The sequence below is a fragment of the Lepidochelys kempii genome, chromosome 1 (assembly GCF_965140285.1).
Source record: "Lepidochelys kempii isolate rLepKem1 chromosome 1, rLepKem1.hap1, whole genome shotgun sequence".
Classification (NCBI taxonomy): Eukaryota; Metazoa; Chordata; order Testudines; family Cheloniidae; genus Lepidochelys; species Lepidochelys kempii.
Genome location: NC_136380.1, coordinates 48,199,273 through 48,219,188, shown reverse-complemented (window position 1 = coordinate 48,219,188; position 19,916 = coordinate 48,199,273). Strand labels below are relative to the sequence as shown.

General features: G+C 47.6%; 1 protein-coding gene across 2 annotated transcripts in view; it reads right to left on the bottom strand.

Annotated features, from left to right (window-relative positions):
• The window catches only part of MEDAG (mesenteric estrogen dependent adipogenesis), a 33,149-nt gene that overhangs the window by 8,968 nt on the left and 4,265 nt on the right, over positions 1 to 19,916 (bottom strand). For both annotated transcript variants that reach the window (XM_073341165.2, XM_073341161.2), the window contains exon 2: positions 3,495 to 3,607. In XM_073341165.2, coding sequence (XP_073197266.1) covers positions 3,495 to 3,607 — 113 coding nt within the window. The remainder of the gene's footprint in view (positions 1 to 3,494; positions 3,608 to 19,916) is intronic.

Below are 19,916 nucleotides of genomic sequence, written 5' to 3'. Positions count from 1 at the left end.
GAGTTGATGTAGCCCCTGGAAGACCTCTACATACCCCCAGGAGTATCCCTGGTTGAGAACCACTGATTTAGACCATTCTCTACCCATATCCCAAATATTACTGGCTGAATTTTCTTCTAATACAGTTCAGGCAGGCCTTGTGCAAGAATCCCCACATAGGTCTGTTAATGCACATAAAACAACTGGATAAATGGTGTGATCACATCTCCCTGTAGTAGCAAGCCCCAGCAACTGGTAAAGCCTGAACAGCTATTTGGAGCAGATACTGGAGAACTCCTTTAGCTCCATGTTAGAAGCCTGTGGTTTTGGTGTCAAAGGTAACAGATTTGATCCTCTCCGATGACCCTGATATATGTACGTCTGCACCGCTCTTTAGGGAGCCATGCTGCCATTGGATCCACACCTATATAATAACTACTCCTGAGGGAATTACATGCCAAAATATTAAAAATTCTGAAAATTTTATTGGTCAGTAAATAAAAGTGAAGGCTCCAACATGGCAGTGGGGAGCACAGGTCACTGGCTGCACAGAGGTGGGAAATCACCCTGCCTCCACCCCACACACATACTAGGAAGTGAGGTTGTACCCAACCCTGCCCCAGAAGCACCCCAGGGCCCTGCCCCTCTATGCCAAGTGCACCAGGTGTGGGCAGGCAAGGTCAGCCCAGCAGGGTCCAAGTGTGCTGGGGATCCAGGTGTGGTGTGAGAGGCAATCTGGGTGTGGGCAGCTCAGTGGGGGAGTCCAGCTTCGGCGGGGTGGTGGGGGGCAGATCTGAGGGGCTCATGGGGAGCTTCTGGGTGCAGGAGGTGAGGCTTCTTGGGGCGGGCGGGGTGGGGGGATGTCTGGATGCATGGGGGAGCAGCTCCCCATACAGTGACCCCTATCCCTACAGCTGAAGATTGAAGGTGCAGGAAAACGGTGGGGAGAGGGATGAGGAGCTTCCTGCAGATGGGGGGAGATTTCTGGGGGTGGGTCTGACCCAGCCCCAACTGCTCTGTGCAGAGAAAGAGGAAGACCCCCTTCCGCCGCCTCCAACCCAGCCAGGACTAGCAGTTGAGCCCAGCGCTGATAGGAGCCACCAGCTGGGGCATCCCCATAGGCATAGTTTGATGGCTATCTTGGGGTATGGGGGTGACGCAAGATCCTTTGACTCACTGGCTCCCTTCCCCCTACCTCGAGTGGTACCTAGGCTGCCAGTGCAGGGGATGGACCTGCTTAACAGGGGAGCCCCAGCGGCTGCCACCGAGGGGATGCCACATGCCAGGCTCCGGCTTCCCCTGCGCCCCCCCTCCATTCCTCTATCCACTTCTCTTCCCCATCCCATACCCCTTCCTCCCCCACTTCCCTCTATGCGTATGCACAACGTGCCCCACTGTCGAAGTCAGTCAGTGGGCACCCATCAAGGATATGTGACAGTCTGAAGTTGACCGCAGCTGCATTGTAGATCATTAGAAAAATCTCATTTAAAGAGATTGGCCACACAGTTGCCCTGTCCTGTTCGAAACCGGTTCAGAGATGACCACAGGTGCCTTGGCCAGTCAAAACCTGGTGGACAAGTGGTTGGGTCAGTGACGAGAGAGTGATTAATGACTGCTGTCACCGACCACACGTTGTGCCAAGCAGATTCCACAGTCTTGTCCTGCAGTGGCATAAATCACCATAAAGGACATCTAGAAGACAGGCCAGGAGGCAGGTGGTTGAAGAAGTCAGATTACAAAGGCAGGTTGCTATTCTCACAGATCTTGGCCAGCAGCATGACAGAGACCTTCTCGCAGTGAATACGGGGCGGTGCTAAATTACCAAGTATTGGTAGCTGTGGCAACGGATTAGCCCATAAAGTCCTGGCAACAATATGCTTTGTTAAGCCTCATGTGAGACGAGTGATAACAGACAGGAGCACAGTACTCTGCTGTTGAATAGCAGAGGGCAAGGGCTGATGTTTTAAGCATCCAGGTGCTCACACCCCAGGTTGAGCTAGCCAATTTTCAGAACAACCTGCTCAGAGCACAGACTTTGGCTGCCATCTTCCTCAAATGGTTGCGGTATGTTAGTGACCTATCCAATGTCACACAAAGGTAAACCGGGTTTGGCTCATGCTGAAGGTGTTGGCCACTGAGGAACACATTTAACTCGTGGCTTGTGCTTGAATTGTGCAGATGAAATACACTAGAAATGGCCTTGGAAAAGCTCGGCTGCAGGCACTGTCGACTACAATAGTCTGCCATGAGCTTCATATCATCATTCAAAGCCGTGTCAATTCCTGAGCTTGGGAGCGGCCGCAGATGTCATTGGCAGAGCTAAACTTGCACGAGAGTGTAGCTGGCAGGTTGTTGATGTACACGTTGAACAGCATCGGTGAAAGAACTGAGCCTTGAGGAAGGCTGTTGATCTGACACTTCCAAGAAGTACAGCAGCTGCCCTCTACCTCATCCCCTCCCCCTTCCTCTCCCCATTGTCCCCTGCCCCATCCCTTCTCTTCACCTGGCCCTCTCCCACCCCCTTACCCCATTTCCCCCACCAGAGGCACTCACCCTTGTACCTAAAACAGGACAATGGTCACACAGGGCACATACGTAGGAGGGGAAGATGACTGGCACTAGGACCCAGGGGGTTGTATCCAGCTGCAATCAGCGAGCCAGAGTGCCCACCCTCCCTCACCAGGGAGGAGAGAAACTGCCCTGTCCCATGTCCTCCGCTTCCTGCCCGGGCCCAGATTGTGGGGAGAAGCGCTGAACGAGCCGGAAGTGTGCCAGGGGATATGGAGGATGGGGGTGGGGGGGAAAAGAGGCGCAGCATGGGAATTATGGAGCCCCCGACACCCGCTCCTGGCAGGCTGAGCAGAGCAAGCCCTGGGCAGTTCGGCACTTTCAGAATTTGGGTGGGGGACAGAGGCATGTGACCCCCCCCCCCCATGTCCTGCCTCTGTCTGGGGGGCAATGCCCCCTCTGCCTTCCAAACTACGCCCATGGATGTCCCCAAATCCTCCCCCAACACGGTGATTTACCTCTCCACTAGCTACCGTGGGAGCCTAAAACAATGCACACAGGGGCTTCTGGGAAAGGGGCATGTGACCACTCTTGCAGCTTCCCTTTACTTCCCTGTTGGAAAGTAATTTTTGTTGTGGGGAAGCAAAGAAATCTGTGGGGTGGCATGAATTCTGTGCACGCATAGTGGCGCACAATTCTAACCCACTACCATAGGGGGTAAAAGTATTAAAACCCAAACTGTCAAAATTAAATACTGCTGCATATTTTGTGGATTTTCTGGGAAACAATGCCTTGTAAAAAGGGTGTAAAACATTTTAGCCCAACTGAAAATTATAAGCAATTGAAAATGGTATTAGAATGGAAGCTGTCACTGTATCCCAAAAGAACAACACAATGGGCCAGATCTTATGCCAATCTACACCAACTGGAGGATCTGTCTCACCCTTTATTTTTAATCAAGCGAGTCTAAACACGAATAATGAAAAGGAACTATATAACATACATACCTTTTGAGGAATAATAATAGTTTGTTCTGACATTTGTGAAGAATACTAGTGGTCTGCTTAGTATAGTTTCTCGGAAGTCTTTATAATCCTGATGGCTGGTGAGTTCTACATCCCTGTTAAAAATCAATTACAACATTAGCAGCTACTCTCTTTGTAGAGTACATTCTTATTAAGCATAATTTTATTTTTAAAAAATCTAATTTGATTTCTACTATTCAAGTTTCCTTTCACATAAAACCATGGAGAAATGCAGGGCTTGAACAAGATTCAGTTAGTTCATTGAGGATGTAGACCAACATTTTCAAACTCTAGTGGCTAAAGCTAGGCATCTAAGGGTATGTCTACACTACAAAATTAGGTCAAATTTATAGAAGTCAATTTTTTAGAAAGCAATTTTATACAGCCGATTGTGTGTCCCCCCACACTAATGCACTAAGCGCATTAAGTCGGCGGAATGCGTCCACAGTACCAAGGCTAGCATCGACTTTTGGAGCGTTGCACTGTAGGTAGCTATCCCAGAGTTCCCACAGTCTCCACCGCCCATTGGAATTCTGGGTTAAGCTCCCAATGCCTGATGGGGCAAAAACATTGTCACGGGTGGTTTTGGGTACATGTTGTCAGTCGCCCCTCCCTCTGTGAAAGCAATGGCAGACAATTGTTTCACGCCTTTTTTCCGTGTGAGCGCCATACTGCTTTCAGCAGACGGTACAGTGGGACTGCTAACCATCATCGTCATCCACTGCCACTCGGCTCTCCTGATGCTATGAATCCACCTCGCAGGTCCTCTATATGACCGTCATCATCCACCACTTCTGTTGGCACTCTGCTCTCCTAGTGGTCTTGCAGGGCCGCTTCTACTGCAACTCTGCTTGGCTGCTCTTGTCTCGCCATCCCACAGCAAGTGTGCAGCCCGCTCAGCTGTTGTGTCCTGGCAGCAGACAGTGCAGTAGGACTGCAAAACTGGTCATCCAACCACTGCTTTCCCTGCAACTCTGCTCTCCTGCAGACGCCATACCATGGCAAGCATGGAGCCCGCTCAGATCACCGCGGAAGTTATGAGCATTGTAAACCCCTTGCGCATTATCATGCAGTATATGCAGAACCAGAACCTGCAAAAGCAGGCAAGAAGGCAACGGCAGCATGGTGACGAGAGCGATGAAGACATAGACACAGACTTCTCTCAAAGCACAGGCCCCGGCAATTTGGCCATCCTGGAACCCAGGAAACAAGCACAGACTGGTGGAAGCGCACAGTGCTGCGGGTCTGGGATGATTCCCAATGGCTGTGAAACTTTAGCATGCGTAAGGGCACTTTCATGGAACTTTGTGACTTGCTTTCCCCTGTCCTGAAGCGCAAGAATACCAAGATGAGAGCAGCCCTCACAGTTCACAAGTGAGTGGCAATAGCCCTCTGGAAGCTTGCAACGCCAGACAGCTACCGGGTCAGTCAGGAATCAATCTGGAGTGGGCAAATCTACTGTGGGGGCTGCTCTGATGCAAGTAGCCAACGCAATCAAAGATCTGCTGATATCAAGGGTAGTGACCCTAGGAAATGTGCAGGTCATAGTGGATGGCTTTGCTGCAATGGGATTCCCTAACTGTGGTGGGGCCATAGATGGAACCCATATCCCTATCTTAGGACCGGTTCACCAAGGCAGTCAGTACATAAACCGAAAGGGGTAGTTTGCAATGGTGTTGAAAGCACTGGTGGATCACAAGGGACGTTTCACCAACATCAATGTGGGATGGCCAGGAAAGGTACATGACACTCACATCTTCAGAAACTCTGGTCTGTACAAACAGCTGCAGCAAGGGACTTACTTTCCAGACCAGAAAATAACTGTTGGGGATGTTGAAATGCCTATAGTTATCCTTGGGGACCCAGCCTACCCCTTAATGCCATGGCTCATGAAGCCATACACAGGCACCCTGGACAGTCATCAGGAGCTGTTCAACTATAGGCTGAGCAAGTGCAGAATGGTGGCAGAATGTGCATTTAGAGTTTAAAAGCGCGCTGGCGCAGTTTACTGACTTGGTTAGACCTCAGTGAAACCAATATTCCCATTTTTATTACTGCTTGCTGTGTGCCTCTGTCATAAATATAAAGGGAAGGGTAAACCCCTTTGAAATCCCTCCTGGCCAGGGGAAAGCTCCTCTCACCTGTAAAGGGTTAAAAAGCTAAAGGTAACCTCGCTGGCACCTGACCAAAATGACCAATGAGGAGACAAGATACTTTCAAAAGCTGGGAGGAGGGAGAGAAACAAAGGGTCTGTGTCTGTCTGTATGCTGGGTCTTTGCTGGGGATAGACCAGGAATGGAGTCTTAGAACTTTTAGTAAGTAATCTAGCTAGGTATGTGTTAGATTATGATTTCTTTAAATGGCTGAGAAAAGAATTGTGCTGAATAGAATAACTATTTCTGTCTGGGTATCTTTTTTGTAACTTAAGGTTTTGCCTAGAGGGGTTCTCTATGTTTTTGAATCTAATTACCCTGTAAGATATCTACCATCCTGATTTTACAGGGGCGGATTTCTTTATTTCTATTTACTTCTATTTTTTATTAAAAGTCTTCTTGTAAAAAACTGAATGCTTTTTCATTGTTCTCAGATCCAAGGGTTTGGGTCTGTGGTCACCTATGCAAATTGGTGAGGCTTTTTATCCAACATTTCCCAGGAAAGGGGGGGTGCAAGTGTTGGGAGGATTGTTCATTGTTCTTAAGATCCAAGGGTCTGGGTCTGTAGTCACCTAGGCAAATTGGTGAGGCTTTTTACCAAACCTTGTCCAGGAAGTGGGGTGCAGGGTTTTGGGAAGTATTTTGGGGGGAAAGACGCGTCCAAACAGCTCTTCCCCAGTAACCAGTATTAGTTTGGTGGTGGTAGCGGCCAGTCCAAGGACAACGGGGGGAATATTTTGTACCTTGGGGAAGTTTTGACCTAAGCTGGTAAAGATAAGCTTAGGAGGTTTTTTCATGCAGGTCCCCACATCTGTACCCTAGAGTTCAGAGTGGGGGAGGAACCTTGACATGGTGGCACAGTGGTGGGATTAACCTGAAATCATTTTGAGATCCAGTTGAGATTTTTTGAACTAGAAATACAGATTTTAAAAAGGAAATTTTTTTTTTCCTTTGGAAAGGAAGTCCAGAAAGCAGCTGAAACTGAAAGCTGAAACTGTGGCCAAGCAGAGACAAAAGGGGATTATCTTTGTGAATTGCAGGTTTTCTTTGCCTGGAGGCAGGGTACTTAACTCCTGCAGGGAAATTCACAGTCTTCCAACCCAGAGGTTTTTTTTCTTTTCTTCCTAAAAGTAAATAGGGGGTGTGTGTTCTACCCATTTGCTTTTTCTTTGGGCTGGGTAAGCAGGTTTCCAAGTAGTTGGAGGTTTTTTGCTTTAATTTGGGCCCAGAGCAGAGACAAGGGAATTGTCTTTTTCTGTAGGCTGACAATCACTATCAGAGAATAGGTATTCTATTCCAGCACAGCAAAATTTTACAGCCAAGTTTTGTTTGTTTTTAACTAACTTTACACCCGAGGTTTAGAAATAAACAGAGAGGTTAGAATGGCAAAATCCGCGGCTCGACTACAGCTCGAATTAGCCAAATTTCAGGCTGAGGAAAGACAAAGGGAACATGAAAGACAGATAGAACTCATGCGGCTGAAGAAGGAACAAGAAAGGGAGGCAGCGAGAGAAGCAGAACAACACCAAGCGGCTGCTCACAGGAGAGCTATGGAAGCAAGGGACAAAGAATTGGAGGAGAAAGAAAAAGAGAGGAAGTACATGGAGGAGATGGAGAAGATAAAGGCTCAGCAGAATATCCCAACAAACCCTAGTAATCCTTCTCCAAGTACCACTTCCCATCCCAGAAAGTTCCCCACCTACAAGGCAGGCGATGATACTGAGGCCTTCCTAGAAAACTTCGAAAGGGCCTGCCTTGGGTACAACATCTCTACTGACCAATACATGGTAGAGCTGAGGCCGCAGCTCAGTGGACCCTTGGCTGAGGTGGCAGCTGAAATGCCTAAAGAACACATGAACAAGTATGAACTGTTTAAATCCAAGGCGAGAGTCAGAATGGGGATAACACCCGAGCAGTCTCATTGGAGGTTCAGAGCCCTAAGGTGGAAACCAGACATGTCATTTACCCGACATGCCTACCACATTGTGAAACATTGGGATGCCTGGATATCAGGAGCAAGTGTTGAATCTCCAGAAAATTTGCCCTTCCTAATGCAAATGGAACAATTCTTAGAGGGTGTTCCTGAGGAAATAGAAAGATACATCCTAGATGGGAAACCGAAAACTGTAATTGAGGCAGGAGAGATTGGAGCCAGATGGGTGGAGGTGGCAGAGAAGAAGAAAACTGGTCGCAGTTGGAGCGGAGACCAGAAGGGACCACCCCAGACCACACCCTATTACCGGGGGCCGCCCAAAGCCCCACCTACCTCCCAAAGAACCCTCCAGACCCCTTATCGTCCCACCACCCCGTTCTCCAGCAACCCACCTCGCCCCAGTGACCCGTCAGCTGGACGATGTTTTAAATGTAACGAGCTGGGGCATGTAAAGGCCAACTGCCCCAAGAACCCCAACAGATTACAGTTCATTGCACCGGAATCACACCAGAGGTCCACAGGCCCAGATACCTCCCAGATACCCTTGGAGCGGAGGGAAACTGTGAGTGTGGGCGGGAAGAAGGTCACCGCGTGGAGGGACACCGGAGCACAAGTGTCAGCTATCCATGCTTCCTTAGTGGACCCCAATTTAATCAACCCAGAGATCCAAGTGACGATTCAACCCTTCAAGTCCAACTCTTTCGATTTGCCTACAGCCAAGTTGCCTGTCCAGTACAAGGGCTGGTCAGGAATGTGGACTTTTGCAGTCTATGATGATTATCCCATCCCCATGCTGTTGGGGGAAGACTTGGCCAATCATGTGAAGCAGGCCAAGAGGGTGGGAACGGTCACCCGCAGCCAGGCTAAACAAGCCGTGAGGCCTAGCTCTGTTCCGGAAACTTCTATCAGGACCCAGTCAGAGGTGATGGACCCGGACCCCAGGCCAATGTCTGCAACAGCAGTAGTGGATCCAGTCCCAGAGACCCAGACGGAACCAGTCCCAGAACCGGAACCAGCCAAACAACCAACACCAGACCCCGTGCCAGCACTGAATCCAGTACTTGCAACCTCAACACCAGAGGGCCCCACCGAACCTGAACTGGCAACAGCCGATAACTCTACACAAGAGGCTCAGCCGGAGCCTGAATCCCAACATAGTGCACCAGCGGAGAGCGGTTCACAGTCAACAGAAACAGCTCCATCCCTTATATCGCTTCCAGAGGGACCAAGCCTATGTCCCCAATCCAATGAGGGACTGATGTCTCCAGCATCAAGGGAACAGTTCCAGACCGAACAGGAAGCAGATGAAAGCCTCCAGAGAGCTTGGACGGCGGCACGGAGCAACCCACCGCCTCTCAGCTCTTCTAATCGATCCAGGTTTGTTATAGAAAGAGGACTTTTATACAAGGAAACTCTTTCTGGTGGACACCAGGAAGACTGGCATCCTCAGAGACAGTTGGTAGTTCCAACTAAATACCGGGCCAAGCTCTTGAGCTTAGCCCACGATCACCCTAGTGGCTATGCTGGGGTGAACAGGACCAAAGACCGTTTGGGGGGGTCATTCCACTGGGAGGGAATGGGCAAGGATGTTTCTACCTATGTCCGGTCTTGTGAGGTGTGCCAAAGAGTGGGAAAACCCCAAGACCAGGTCAAAGCCCCTCTCCAGCCACTCCCCATCATTGAAGTTCCATTTCAGCGAGTAGCTGTGGATATTCTGGGTCCTTTTCCGAAAAAGACTCCCAGAGGAAAGCAGTACATACTGACTTTCATGGATTTTGCCACCCGATGGCCGGAAGCAGTAGCTCTAAGCAACACCAGGGCTAAAAGTGTGTGCCAGGCACTAGCAGACATTTTTGCCAGGGTAGGTTGGCTCTCCGACATCCTCACAGATGCAGGGACTAATTTCCTGGCAGGAACTATGAAAAACCTTTGGGAAGCTCATGGGGTAAATCACTTGGTTGCCACTCCTTACCACCATCAAACAAATGGCATGGTGGAGAAGTTTAATGGAACTTTGGGGGCCATGATACGTAAATTCGTAAATGAGCACTCCAATGATTGGGACCTAGTATTGCAGCAGTTGCTCTTTGCCTACAGAGCTGTACCACATCCCAGTTTAGGGTTTTCCCCATTTGAACTTGTATATGGCCGTGAGGTTAAGGGTCCATTGCAGTTGGTGAAGCAGCAATGGGAGGGATTTACACCTTCTCCAGGAACTAACATTCTGGACTTTGTAACCAACCTACAAAACACCCTCCGAACCTCTTTAGCCCTTGCTAGAGAAAACTTACAGGATGCTCAAAAAGAGCAAAAAGCCTGGTATGATAAACATGCCAGAGAGCGTTCCTTCAAAGTAGGAGACCAGGTCATGGTCTTAAAGGCGCTCCAGGCCCATAAAATGGAAGCATCGTGGGAAGGGCCATTCATGGTCCAGGAGCGCCTGGGAGCTGTTAATTATCTCATAGCATTCCCCACCTCCAACCGAAAGCCTAAGGTGTACCATATTAATTCTCTAAAGCCCTTTTATTCCAGAGAATTAAAGGTTTGTCAGTTTACAGCCCAGGGAGGAGACGACGCTGAGTGGCCTGAAGGTGTCTACTACGAAGGGAAATGTGCTGGTGGTGTGGAAGAGGTGAACCTCTCCATGACCCTTGGGCGTATGCAGCGACAGCAGATCCAGGAGCTGTGCACTAGCTACGCGCCAACGTTCTCAGCCACCCCAGGACTGACTGAACGGTCATACCACTCCATTGACACAGGTAATGCTCACCCAATTAGGGTCCAACCTTACCGGGTGTCTCCTCAAGCTAAAACTGCTATAGAACGGGAGATCCAGGATATGTTACAGATGGGTGTAATCCGCCCCTCTGAAAGTGCATGGGCATCTCCAGTGGTTCTAGTTCCCAAACCAGATGGGGAAATACGTTTTTGCGTGGACTACCGTAAGCTAAATGCTGTAACTCGCCCAGACAACTATCCAATGCCATGCACAGATGAACTATTAGAGAAACTGGGACGGGCCCAGTTCATCTCTACCTTGGACTTAACCAAGGGGTACTGGCAGGTACTGCTAGATAAATCTGCCAAGGAAAGGTCAGCCTTCATCACACATCTCGGGCTGTATGAATTTAATGTACTCCCTTTCGGGCTGCGAAATGCACCCGCCACTTTCCAAAGACTTGTAGATGGTCTCCTAGCGGGATTAGGAGAATATGCAGTCGCCTAGCTTGACGACGTGGCCATATTTTCGGATTCCTGGGCAGACCACCTGGAACATCTACAAAAAGTCCTTGAGTGCATAAGGGAGGCAGGACTAACTGTTAAGGCTAAGAAGTGTCAAATAGGCCTAAACAGAGTGACTTACCTTGGACACCAGGTGGGTCAAGGAACTATCAGCCCCCTACAGGCCAAAGTGGATGCTATCCAAAAGTGGCCTGTCCCAAAGTCAAAGAAACAGGTTCAATCCTTCTTAGGCTTGGCCGGTTATTACAGACTATTTGTACCGCACTACAGCCAAATCGCTGCCCCACTGACAGACCTAACCAAAAAGAAACAGCCAAATGCTGTTCAGTGGACCGGAAAGTGTCAGAAGGCCTTTAACAAGCTTAAAGCGACACTCATGTCTGACCCTGTACTAAGGGCCCCAGACTTTGACAAACCGTTCCTAGTAACCACAGATGCGTCCGAGCGTGGTGTGGGAGCAGTTTTAATGCAGAAAGGACCTGATCAAGAATTCCACCCTGTAGTGTTTCTCAGCAAAAAACTGTCTGAGAGGGAAAGCAACTGGTCAGTCACTGAAAAAGAATGTTATGCCATTGTCTATGCTCTGGAAAAGCTACGCCCATATGTTTGGGGACGGCGTTTCCACCTGCAAACCGACCATGCTGCACTGAAGTGGCTTCACACCGTCAAGGAAACTAACAAAAAACTTCTTCGGTGGAGTTTAGCTCTCCAAGATTTTGATTTCGACATCCAACACATCTCAGGAGCTTCTAACAAAGTGGCTGATGCACTCTCCCGTGAAAGTTTCCCAGAATCAACTGGTTAAAATCGTCCTTGAGATGTGGAAAATATTGTTAGTCTTTATGTACTTGGTAGTATATTTAGAGATGCATGTGTCTTATTAACTGTTTTTCCTAGAGCTCCAGGAAGAAATCCCAGCCAGTGTTTCACCCTAGCTGAGATTTGGGGGGCGTGTCATAAATATAAAGGGAAGGGTAAACCCCTTTGAAATCCCTCCTGGCCAGGGGAAAGCTCCTCTCACCTGTAAAGGGTTAAGAAGCTAAAGGTAACCTCGCTGGCACCTGACCAAAATGACCAATGAGGAGACAAGATACTTTCAAAAGCTGGGAGGAGGGAGAGAAACAAAGGGTCTGTGTCTGTCTGTATGCTGGGTCTTTGCTGGGGATAGACCAGGAATGGAGTCTTAGAACTTTTAGTAAGTAATCTAGCTAGGTATGTGTTAGATTATGATTTCTTTAAATGGCTGAGAAAAGAATTGTGCTGAATAGAATAACTATTTCTGTCTGGGTATCTTTTTTGTAACTTAAGGTTTTGCCTAGAGGGGTTCTCTATGTTTTTGAATCTAATTACCCTGTAAGATATCTACCATCCTGATTTTACAGGGGGGATTTCTTTATTTCTATTTACTTCTATTTTTTATTAAAAGTCTTCTTGTAAAACACTGAATGCTTTTTCATTGTTCTCAGATCCAAGGGTTTGGGTCTGTGGTCACCTATGCAAATTGGTGAGGCTTTTTATCCAACATTTCCCAGGAAAGGGGGGTGCAAGTGTTGGGAGGATTGTTCATTGTTCTTAAGATCCAAGGGTCTGGGTCTGTAGTCACCTAGGCAAATTGGTGAGGCTTTTTACCAAACCTTGTCCAGGAAGTGGGGTGCAAGGTTTTGGGAAGTATTTTGGGGGGAAGGACGCGTCCAAACAGCTCTTCCCCAGTAACCAGTATTAGTTTGGTGGTGGTAGCGGCCAGTCCAAGGACAACGGGGGGAATATTTTGTACCTTGGGGAAGTTTTGACCTAAGCTGGTAAAGATAAGCTTAGGAGGTTTTTCATGCAGGTCCCCACATCTGTACCCTATCTGCTGATATCAAGGGTAGTGACCCTAGGAAATGTGCAGGTCATAGTGGATGGCTTTGCTGCAATGGGATTCCCTAACTGTGGTGGGGCCATAGATGGAACCCATATCCCTATCTTAGGACCGGTTCACCAAGGCAGTCAGTACATAAACCGAAAGGGGTAGTTTGCAATGGTGTTGAAAGCACTGGTGGATCACAAGGGACGTTTCACCAACATCAATGTGGGATGGCCAGGAAAGGTACATGACACTCACATCTTCAGAAACTCTGGTCTGTACAAACAGCTGCAGCAAGGGACTTACTTTCCAGACCAGAAAATAACTGTTGGGGATGTTGAAATGCCTATAGTTATCCTTGGGGACCCAGCCTACCCCTTAATGCCATGGCTCATGAAGCCATACACAGGCACCCTGGACAGTCATCAGGAGCTGTTCAACTATAGGCTGAGCAAGTGCAGAATGGTGGCAGAATGTGCATTTAGAGTTTAAAAGCGCACTGGCGCAGTTTACTGACTTGGTTAGACCTCAGAGAAACCAATATTCCCATTTTTATTACTGCTTGCTGTGTGCCTCAATATCTGAGAGAGTAAGGGGGAGACGTTTATGGCGGGGTGGGAAGTTGAGGCAAATCTCCTGGCCGCTGATTACGCGCAGCCAGACACCAGGGTTGTTTGAAGAGCACAGCAGGGCACGCTGCGCATCAGAGAAGCTTTAAAAACCAGTTTCATGGCTGACCAGCCTACAGTGTGAAAGTTCTGTTTGTTTCTCCTCGATGAAAACCCGCCCCCTTGGTTCACTCTACTTCCCTGTAAGCCAACCGTCCTCCTCTCCCCCCTTCGATCATCGCTTGCAGAGGCAATAAAGTCATTGTTGTTTCAAATTCATGCATTCTTTATTAATTCATCACACAAATAGGGGGATAACTGCCAAGGTAGCCCGGGAGGGGTGGGGGAAGAGGGAAGCACGGGGTAGGGTGGGGTGGTGGATGAGGGGAGGAGGGAAGGACAAGGCCACACTGCACTTCAAAACTTATTGAATGCCAACCTTCTGTTGCTTGGGCAGTCCTCTGGGGTGGAGTGGTTGGGTGCCTGGAGGGCCCCCCCCCCCGCGTTCTTGGGCATCTAGGTGAGGATGCTATGGAACTTGGGGAGGAGGGTGGTTGGTTACACAGGGGCTGCAGTGGTGGTCTGTGCCTTTCCTGCACTTCAACCATACACTGGAGCATATCAGTTTGATCCTCCAGTAGCCTCAGCATTGCATCCTGCCTCCTTTCATCATGCTGCCGCCACCTTTCCTCTTGATCCCGCCACCTCTCCTGTTGCTCCAGCCATCTATCCTCTTGCGCGTCCCTCCTGTCCTCGCATTCATTTTGTGCTTTCCTGGACTCTGCCATTGTCTGCCTCCACGCATTCTGCTGGGCTCTTTCAGTTTGGGTGGACTGCATGAGCTCAGAGAACATTTCATCGCTAGTGTGTTTTTTTCACCTTCTTATCTCGCTAGCCTCTGGGACGGAGATGCTAGTCACTGCACTGAAACATTTGCAGATGCAGGAGGAAAAAAGGGAGATTAAAATTGAAAAAAGACACATTGGCCATTTAAAAGGAGGGGCTGATGTTTTTGAGTTAACGTGCAGCACAAACCCAACTAAACCCCTCCTACACCCAATTCTTTGGGATGATTGCTTCACTCCTCCCCCCACCACGTGGCTAACAGCGGGGATTATTTCTTTTCAGCCACAGGCAAACAGCCCAGCAGGAATGGCCAACTCTGATGTCCCCTTAATAAAATTCCCCTAGTTCAACCAGGTAACCATGAATGATATCACTCTCCTGAGGATAACACAGAGAGATAAAGAATGGATGTTGCTTGAATGCCAGCAAACACCGGGACTACGCACTGCCATGCTTTCTTATGCAATGATTCCCAACTACGTGCAACTGGCCTACCGTGGTAAAGTGTCCTACCATGGAGGATGCAATAAGGCTGCCCTCCCCAGAATCCTTTTGCAAAGGCTTTGGGAGTACCTCCAGGACAGCTTCATTGAGATGTCCCTGGAGGATTTCCGCCCCATCCCCAGACACGTTAACAGACTTTTCCAGTAGCTGTACTGGCCATGAATGCATCCAAAGTCTTCAGGGCAAATCAATCATTAAACATGCTTGCTTTTAAACTATGTATTATATTTACAAAGGTGCACTCACCAGAGGTGCCTTCTCTGCCTTCAAGATCCAGGAGCCTGGGTTGGAGGGTTGGGAGGGTATTGGCTCCGGGGTGATAAACAGTTCCTGGCTGTTGGAGAGAATGGTTTCTCCGCTTGCCTGGTGTGTGCTATCTTCCTCGTTCCCAAAATCCTCATCCCTGTTGCATGAGACTCCCTTGCAGGAGTCTACATACAGGTGTGGGGTAGTTGTAGGGGCACCCCCTGGAATCGCATGCAGCTCATCATAGAAGCGACATATCTGGGGCTCTGACTCCAAGTGAGCGTTTGCCTCTTGGATTTTTTGGTAGGCTTGCCTGAGCTCCTTAAGTTCCACGCGGCACTGCTGCGGGTCCCTGTGATAGCCTTTGTCCTTCATGCCCTTGGAGATTTTTTCAAATATTTTGGCGTTTCGTCTTTTGCAATGGAGTTTTCTGATAGCACGGATTCGTCTCCCCATACAGCGATCAGATCCAGTACTTCCCGTTTGGTCCCTCATGGAGCTCTTTTGCGATTCTGGGACTCCATGGTCATCTCTGCTGATGAACTCTGCGTGGTCATGCCACGGTGGCCAAACAGGAAATGAAACTCAAAAGTTTGCGGGGCTTTTCCTGTGTACCTGGCCAGTGCATCCGAGTTGAGTGTGCTGTCCAGAGCGGTCAGAATGGAGCACTGTGGGATTGCTCCCGGAGGCTAATACCGTTGAATTGCGTCCACACTAACCCAAATTCGACCCGGCAATGTCGATTTCAGCGCTAATCCCCTAGTCAGGGAGGAGTACAGAAATCGATTTTAAGAGCCCATTAAGTCGACAAAAATGGCTTTGTTGTGTGGACGGGTGCAGGGTTAAACCAATCTAAAGCTGCTAAATTTGACCTAAACTTGTAGTGTAGACCAGGGCTAAGTAAAACATCTGTTGAGAACTGCTGCAATTTTAATTTAGATGCACATCTATAGGCATCACCGTTTGAAAATGTTGCCAATACTGTAGATTTGCTTGAAAAACTCATGGTATTAGCTGTTTTCCTTAATGTCTCTGCTTCTGGAATTATGAGATTATGAATGATTCTCAACTTTCATTAAAATAAGTAAGTTTCTAGCCTTCATAGTTAGAGAAAGATTGGAAAACAACCCCCAAGACTCAATAACCAGAGGGTAAATAATAAAACCCCTCACATTTGGCTTTAAAATCATGTGATTAAAAAAAAAACAAACCCAAACAACTAATCTCATGCTTTTGGGGAGATTGACTCATTGGTTGTCTTTTTTGTTTTTCAAATAATTAAGTTGGGCCTTATCAAAGGCGCTGGAACTAAGGGCGCTGCTGCATCCCCTGGCTTGAAGTGGTTTCCATCATATACAGGGCTCACAGTTTGGTTCAATGGGTCTCAGTACCCCCACTAGACAAACTGTTCCAGCATCTATGGGTCTTATCTATACTTAACAGCCACACTGGGACAGCAAAAGCACCTTTTTTATAGGTGGTATAAGATTATTCCTGTTCAGTGAACAAAAAGCTGTAACAGCAAAAGTACTCTTTGACCAGTGTAACTGCATCTACACTAGGATTTTTGCCAGCATAGCTATGTCATACAATAAGTTACCTCTCCCAACCAAAATAATTATGCCAGCAAAACTTTGAAGTGTAAACCTGGTCTTGCTAGTTTTAGGAGATTGTAGTTTTCTTCCCCCGCCCTTTCTTTTTCCTACCAGAACTAAATAAGTCACTTTTTGGAACATGCAGGGATACACTGCAGGATGCGGGACAGATACAGGAAAGCTGGGCTGGGAGGCAACAGAACAGGCTGCACACTCACATGAGTCACAGTTCTGGCTTAGATCCCTCTTGTGGAGAGTTGGGTATTACAGTGGAGTTGGGATAGTTATTTTTCTCTTATGAGTTTGTAATCTATTACCAGTTACTTGCTAGCATGCTCAGCACCATACAAGATACAAATAAAGAGCCTCTACTAGACATTTATACCATTGTGAGTACACACAAAACCATCAACTCCAAATCAAAACTACAAACAGTTCAAGTAACTCACAACACATTAAGGTAAGAAATTTGGGTGCCAAAATTTGGGATCCTAAGTCCAAGTTTAGACAGTGGCCTGATTTTCCACGGGTACTGAGCACTGACAAATCCCACTGAAGTTAGAACACAAGGTGCTCAACACCTTTGAAAATTAAGTCACTAGTACTTAAGCGCCTGAATATGGATTTGAGACTAACTTTAGGCACTCAGCTTTCCCAATTTTGGCCCCAGTTAATTTCCAAAGGCAAGTGCAACCTAAATTTTGAGAAGAGACAAACCAATTTAACAAATCACTGAGCAGGTGCTTCTCCCTCTGTACTTGAATCATCTAATTTTTGCACTAATTATTTTTAACTAATTTTGGGTTAGTTTCCTCCCCCAGAAAAAGGATCATAGAGGCACCTACATGCAGGGTGCAGAAAATTTGGGAGCAGATTCAAATTGGGAGGCCACCAGGACATAGGAAGGGAGAGAGAAGTGTTAGACTCTAGGAATGAGGAACTCAAAGTACCATTCAAAGTCCGCTGCAATCCATAACTGCCCTGCTTATCTTTGTATGCAGTGTTAGACACTAACATTCATGGACTGCACAGAGACACTGGATTTATTATTTATTACAACAATCTGTAACCCACTAATCCCTTATTCTTTGTTCTATGACTGCAGAGATGTTAACGGACCCCTCCACCTTGAATGGCCCTTTTAGAATATGAGCTAACTACCTATGCTAAACAATTTGTTCCACCTTGTATTTAGCTGTCACCCTCAGAGTACCTTTCCCAGACCCAAAGAGCTGTGTGTGGCTCAAAAGCCTCTCTCTCTAACCAACAGAAGTTGGTCCAATAAGAGATATTAGCTCCCCCACCTTGTCCCTCTGTATCTTTGAACACTCAAGAACAGGGGTTCTGTTTGTTTTGGTTTCTACTTTGTAGACCTTTAATTATTTTTTTTTACCTTTATGCTAAGAATTTGCTTTGGACTTGACACACCTAACTGCAATTTTTCTGTTTCCAAACTTTCCAAGTCCTGCTCATTTAGAGGTCCCTCATTTCAGCCTCATTGTAAAGGCAGTTTTGTTTTGTTTAAGTATCGTGTTCTTTTGGTGAAAAAAGTTTGTTTTGTTTCAATGGGCCTGTAGTGAGGCAGTGTGGCTCCCCTCCGTCCCAGAGAGGGACGAGCCCTTCCGGGTATCAGAGTGGGCGGAGCTAGGGAGCTCCGAGCCCGCCCCTCAGAGGGTCAGGCGGCGCCCCGGAAGTATAAAGGCTCGACCTCCGAACTCACTGGGAAGACAGCTGCCGGGGAGGCTAGATGCCTCCAACCTGCCCCACACCCGCTACCCGGAGGACACCACCGTGACCCAGGTAACACCCGAGCGGGAGTTTGGAAGTAGCCCGGGGGCAGATGACCCTGGTCTGGCTGCAGCACTGCCAGAGTCTATATCAGTGTGTTGCAGCCAGGATCCCCACTGATATAGCAGCAGGTCTTCTGCCACTGCTAGGGTCCCAGGCTGGGACGCAGTGGAGTGGGAGGGCCTGTGTCCCCCTGCCACACAACTCGTGGGTGGCAGTCTCCCCCTCTCTCAGGTTCATTGGGGGCCTGGGCTTATTGCTACTCGTGCACTGCTACTGCCCAGCCCCTGCTTGAGGGCCTGATCACTTGACTCACTGTTGCCCCGCCCTGACCTAGGGCCCGGGTTTACGGTGCTTATTTCCCTTGGTGGCCCTTGTGGCAACTGAGATGCCCGTGGCCGGATTAAGTCCCCCTAGACATCACCAGTGTGTAGTGAGGTGTTGTGGCTCCCTGCTGCCCTGGAGAGGGACAAGCCCCGGCTAACCTCTTTACAGGGCCATTTGACAGATCTGCTGGCCCCATCCAAAACCACTGCTCTTATTTGTACACTCAAACCCCAATAACTTTCTATTACCATTTTACAGAGATTTCCATAGAACTACATGGCTACCTTCTTCCACTCCTCCCAGTGCCAGAGATCATGGTGCTCTCATTTGGTTTCAATGTGCCCTTTACCCAGGGTTTAGAGGTAGGACCACCTTTCCCCCCTGGGCTGCAGCTCTTTGAATTTTACTCCAGAGGGAATTCTGCATCAAAATATTAAAAATTCTGTGCCAAAAATAATAAAAATTCTGCACCTAGTATTTTAAAATTCTGCAAAATGCTGCATATTTTATTCATCAATAAATAAATGTGAAGGTTCCAGCCAGGGCTGGATTATGACATTTTGAGGCCTTAAGATAGGTAAAGTGTAAAGAGGCCCCATACCGTAAAAAAAAAAAAATCATTATAGAAAGGACATCGAATATATAAAGATGAAAGCTTTATATCTGCATACATACAAAGGTAAAGTTGTAAAAATAGAATAATCTATCTAAAACAAATGTCTTGCAATATGCCTGTTTGCATTATAAAATAGTTTCAAATTAACATTTTCATCTGATTTCTTAATGAATAGATATGAAAACTTTATACCTATAGCAACACAAAAGCAGTTAAAGTTACACAGACCAGCTTACTTAATGGAAGCCATACAACCTGCAGTATGTCTGTTTGCACATCATAAAAGAATGTTTTAAATTTCAGTGTTAAAATGAATGTGATTTTTGGAGAGCAAAGTCATTGATTATGTCCTCAAATGATAAGCTACCGAGTTTGTCACTTTCAATTGCCTAGAAAATGCTACAAGAAAAGCGGACCTCTCTTCCCGTTTGCTTCTCTTATCCTCAGTCTCCCTCACGATGACTAATCTCAAGTAAACACCTTGGGCACACAGAGTGACAACAAGCTACATGTACAAGAGAGATGGAAAAAATTAACCAGGAAAAAAAAAAAAGACTGGTAATCTCTAGACAGGCAGTGAGAAAACCTAGCTTATATTTAAGCAAATATAATATTATAGGCTTTAATAGCCTAAAATCAGGGGTTCTCAAACTGGGGGGGGGGTCAGAACCCCTCAGGGGGTCACAAGGTTCTTACATG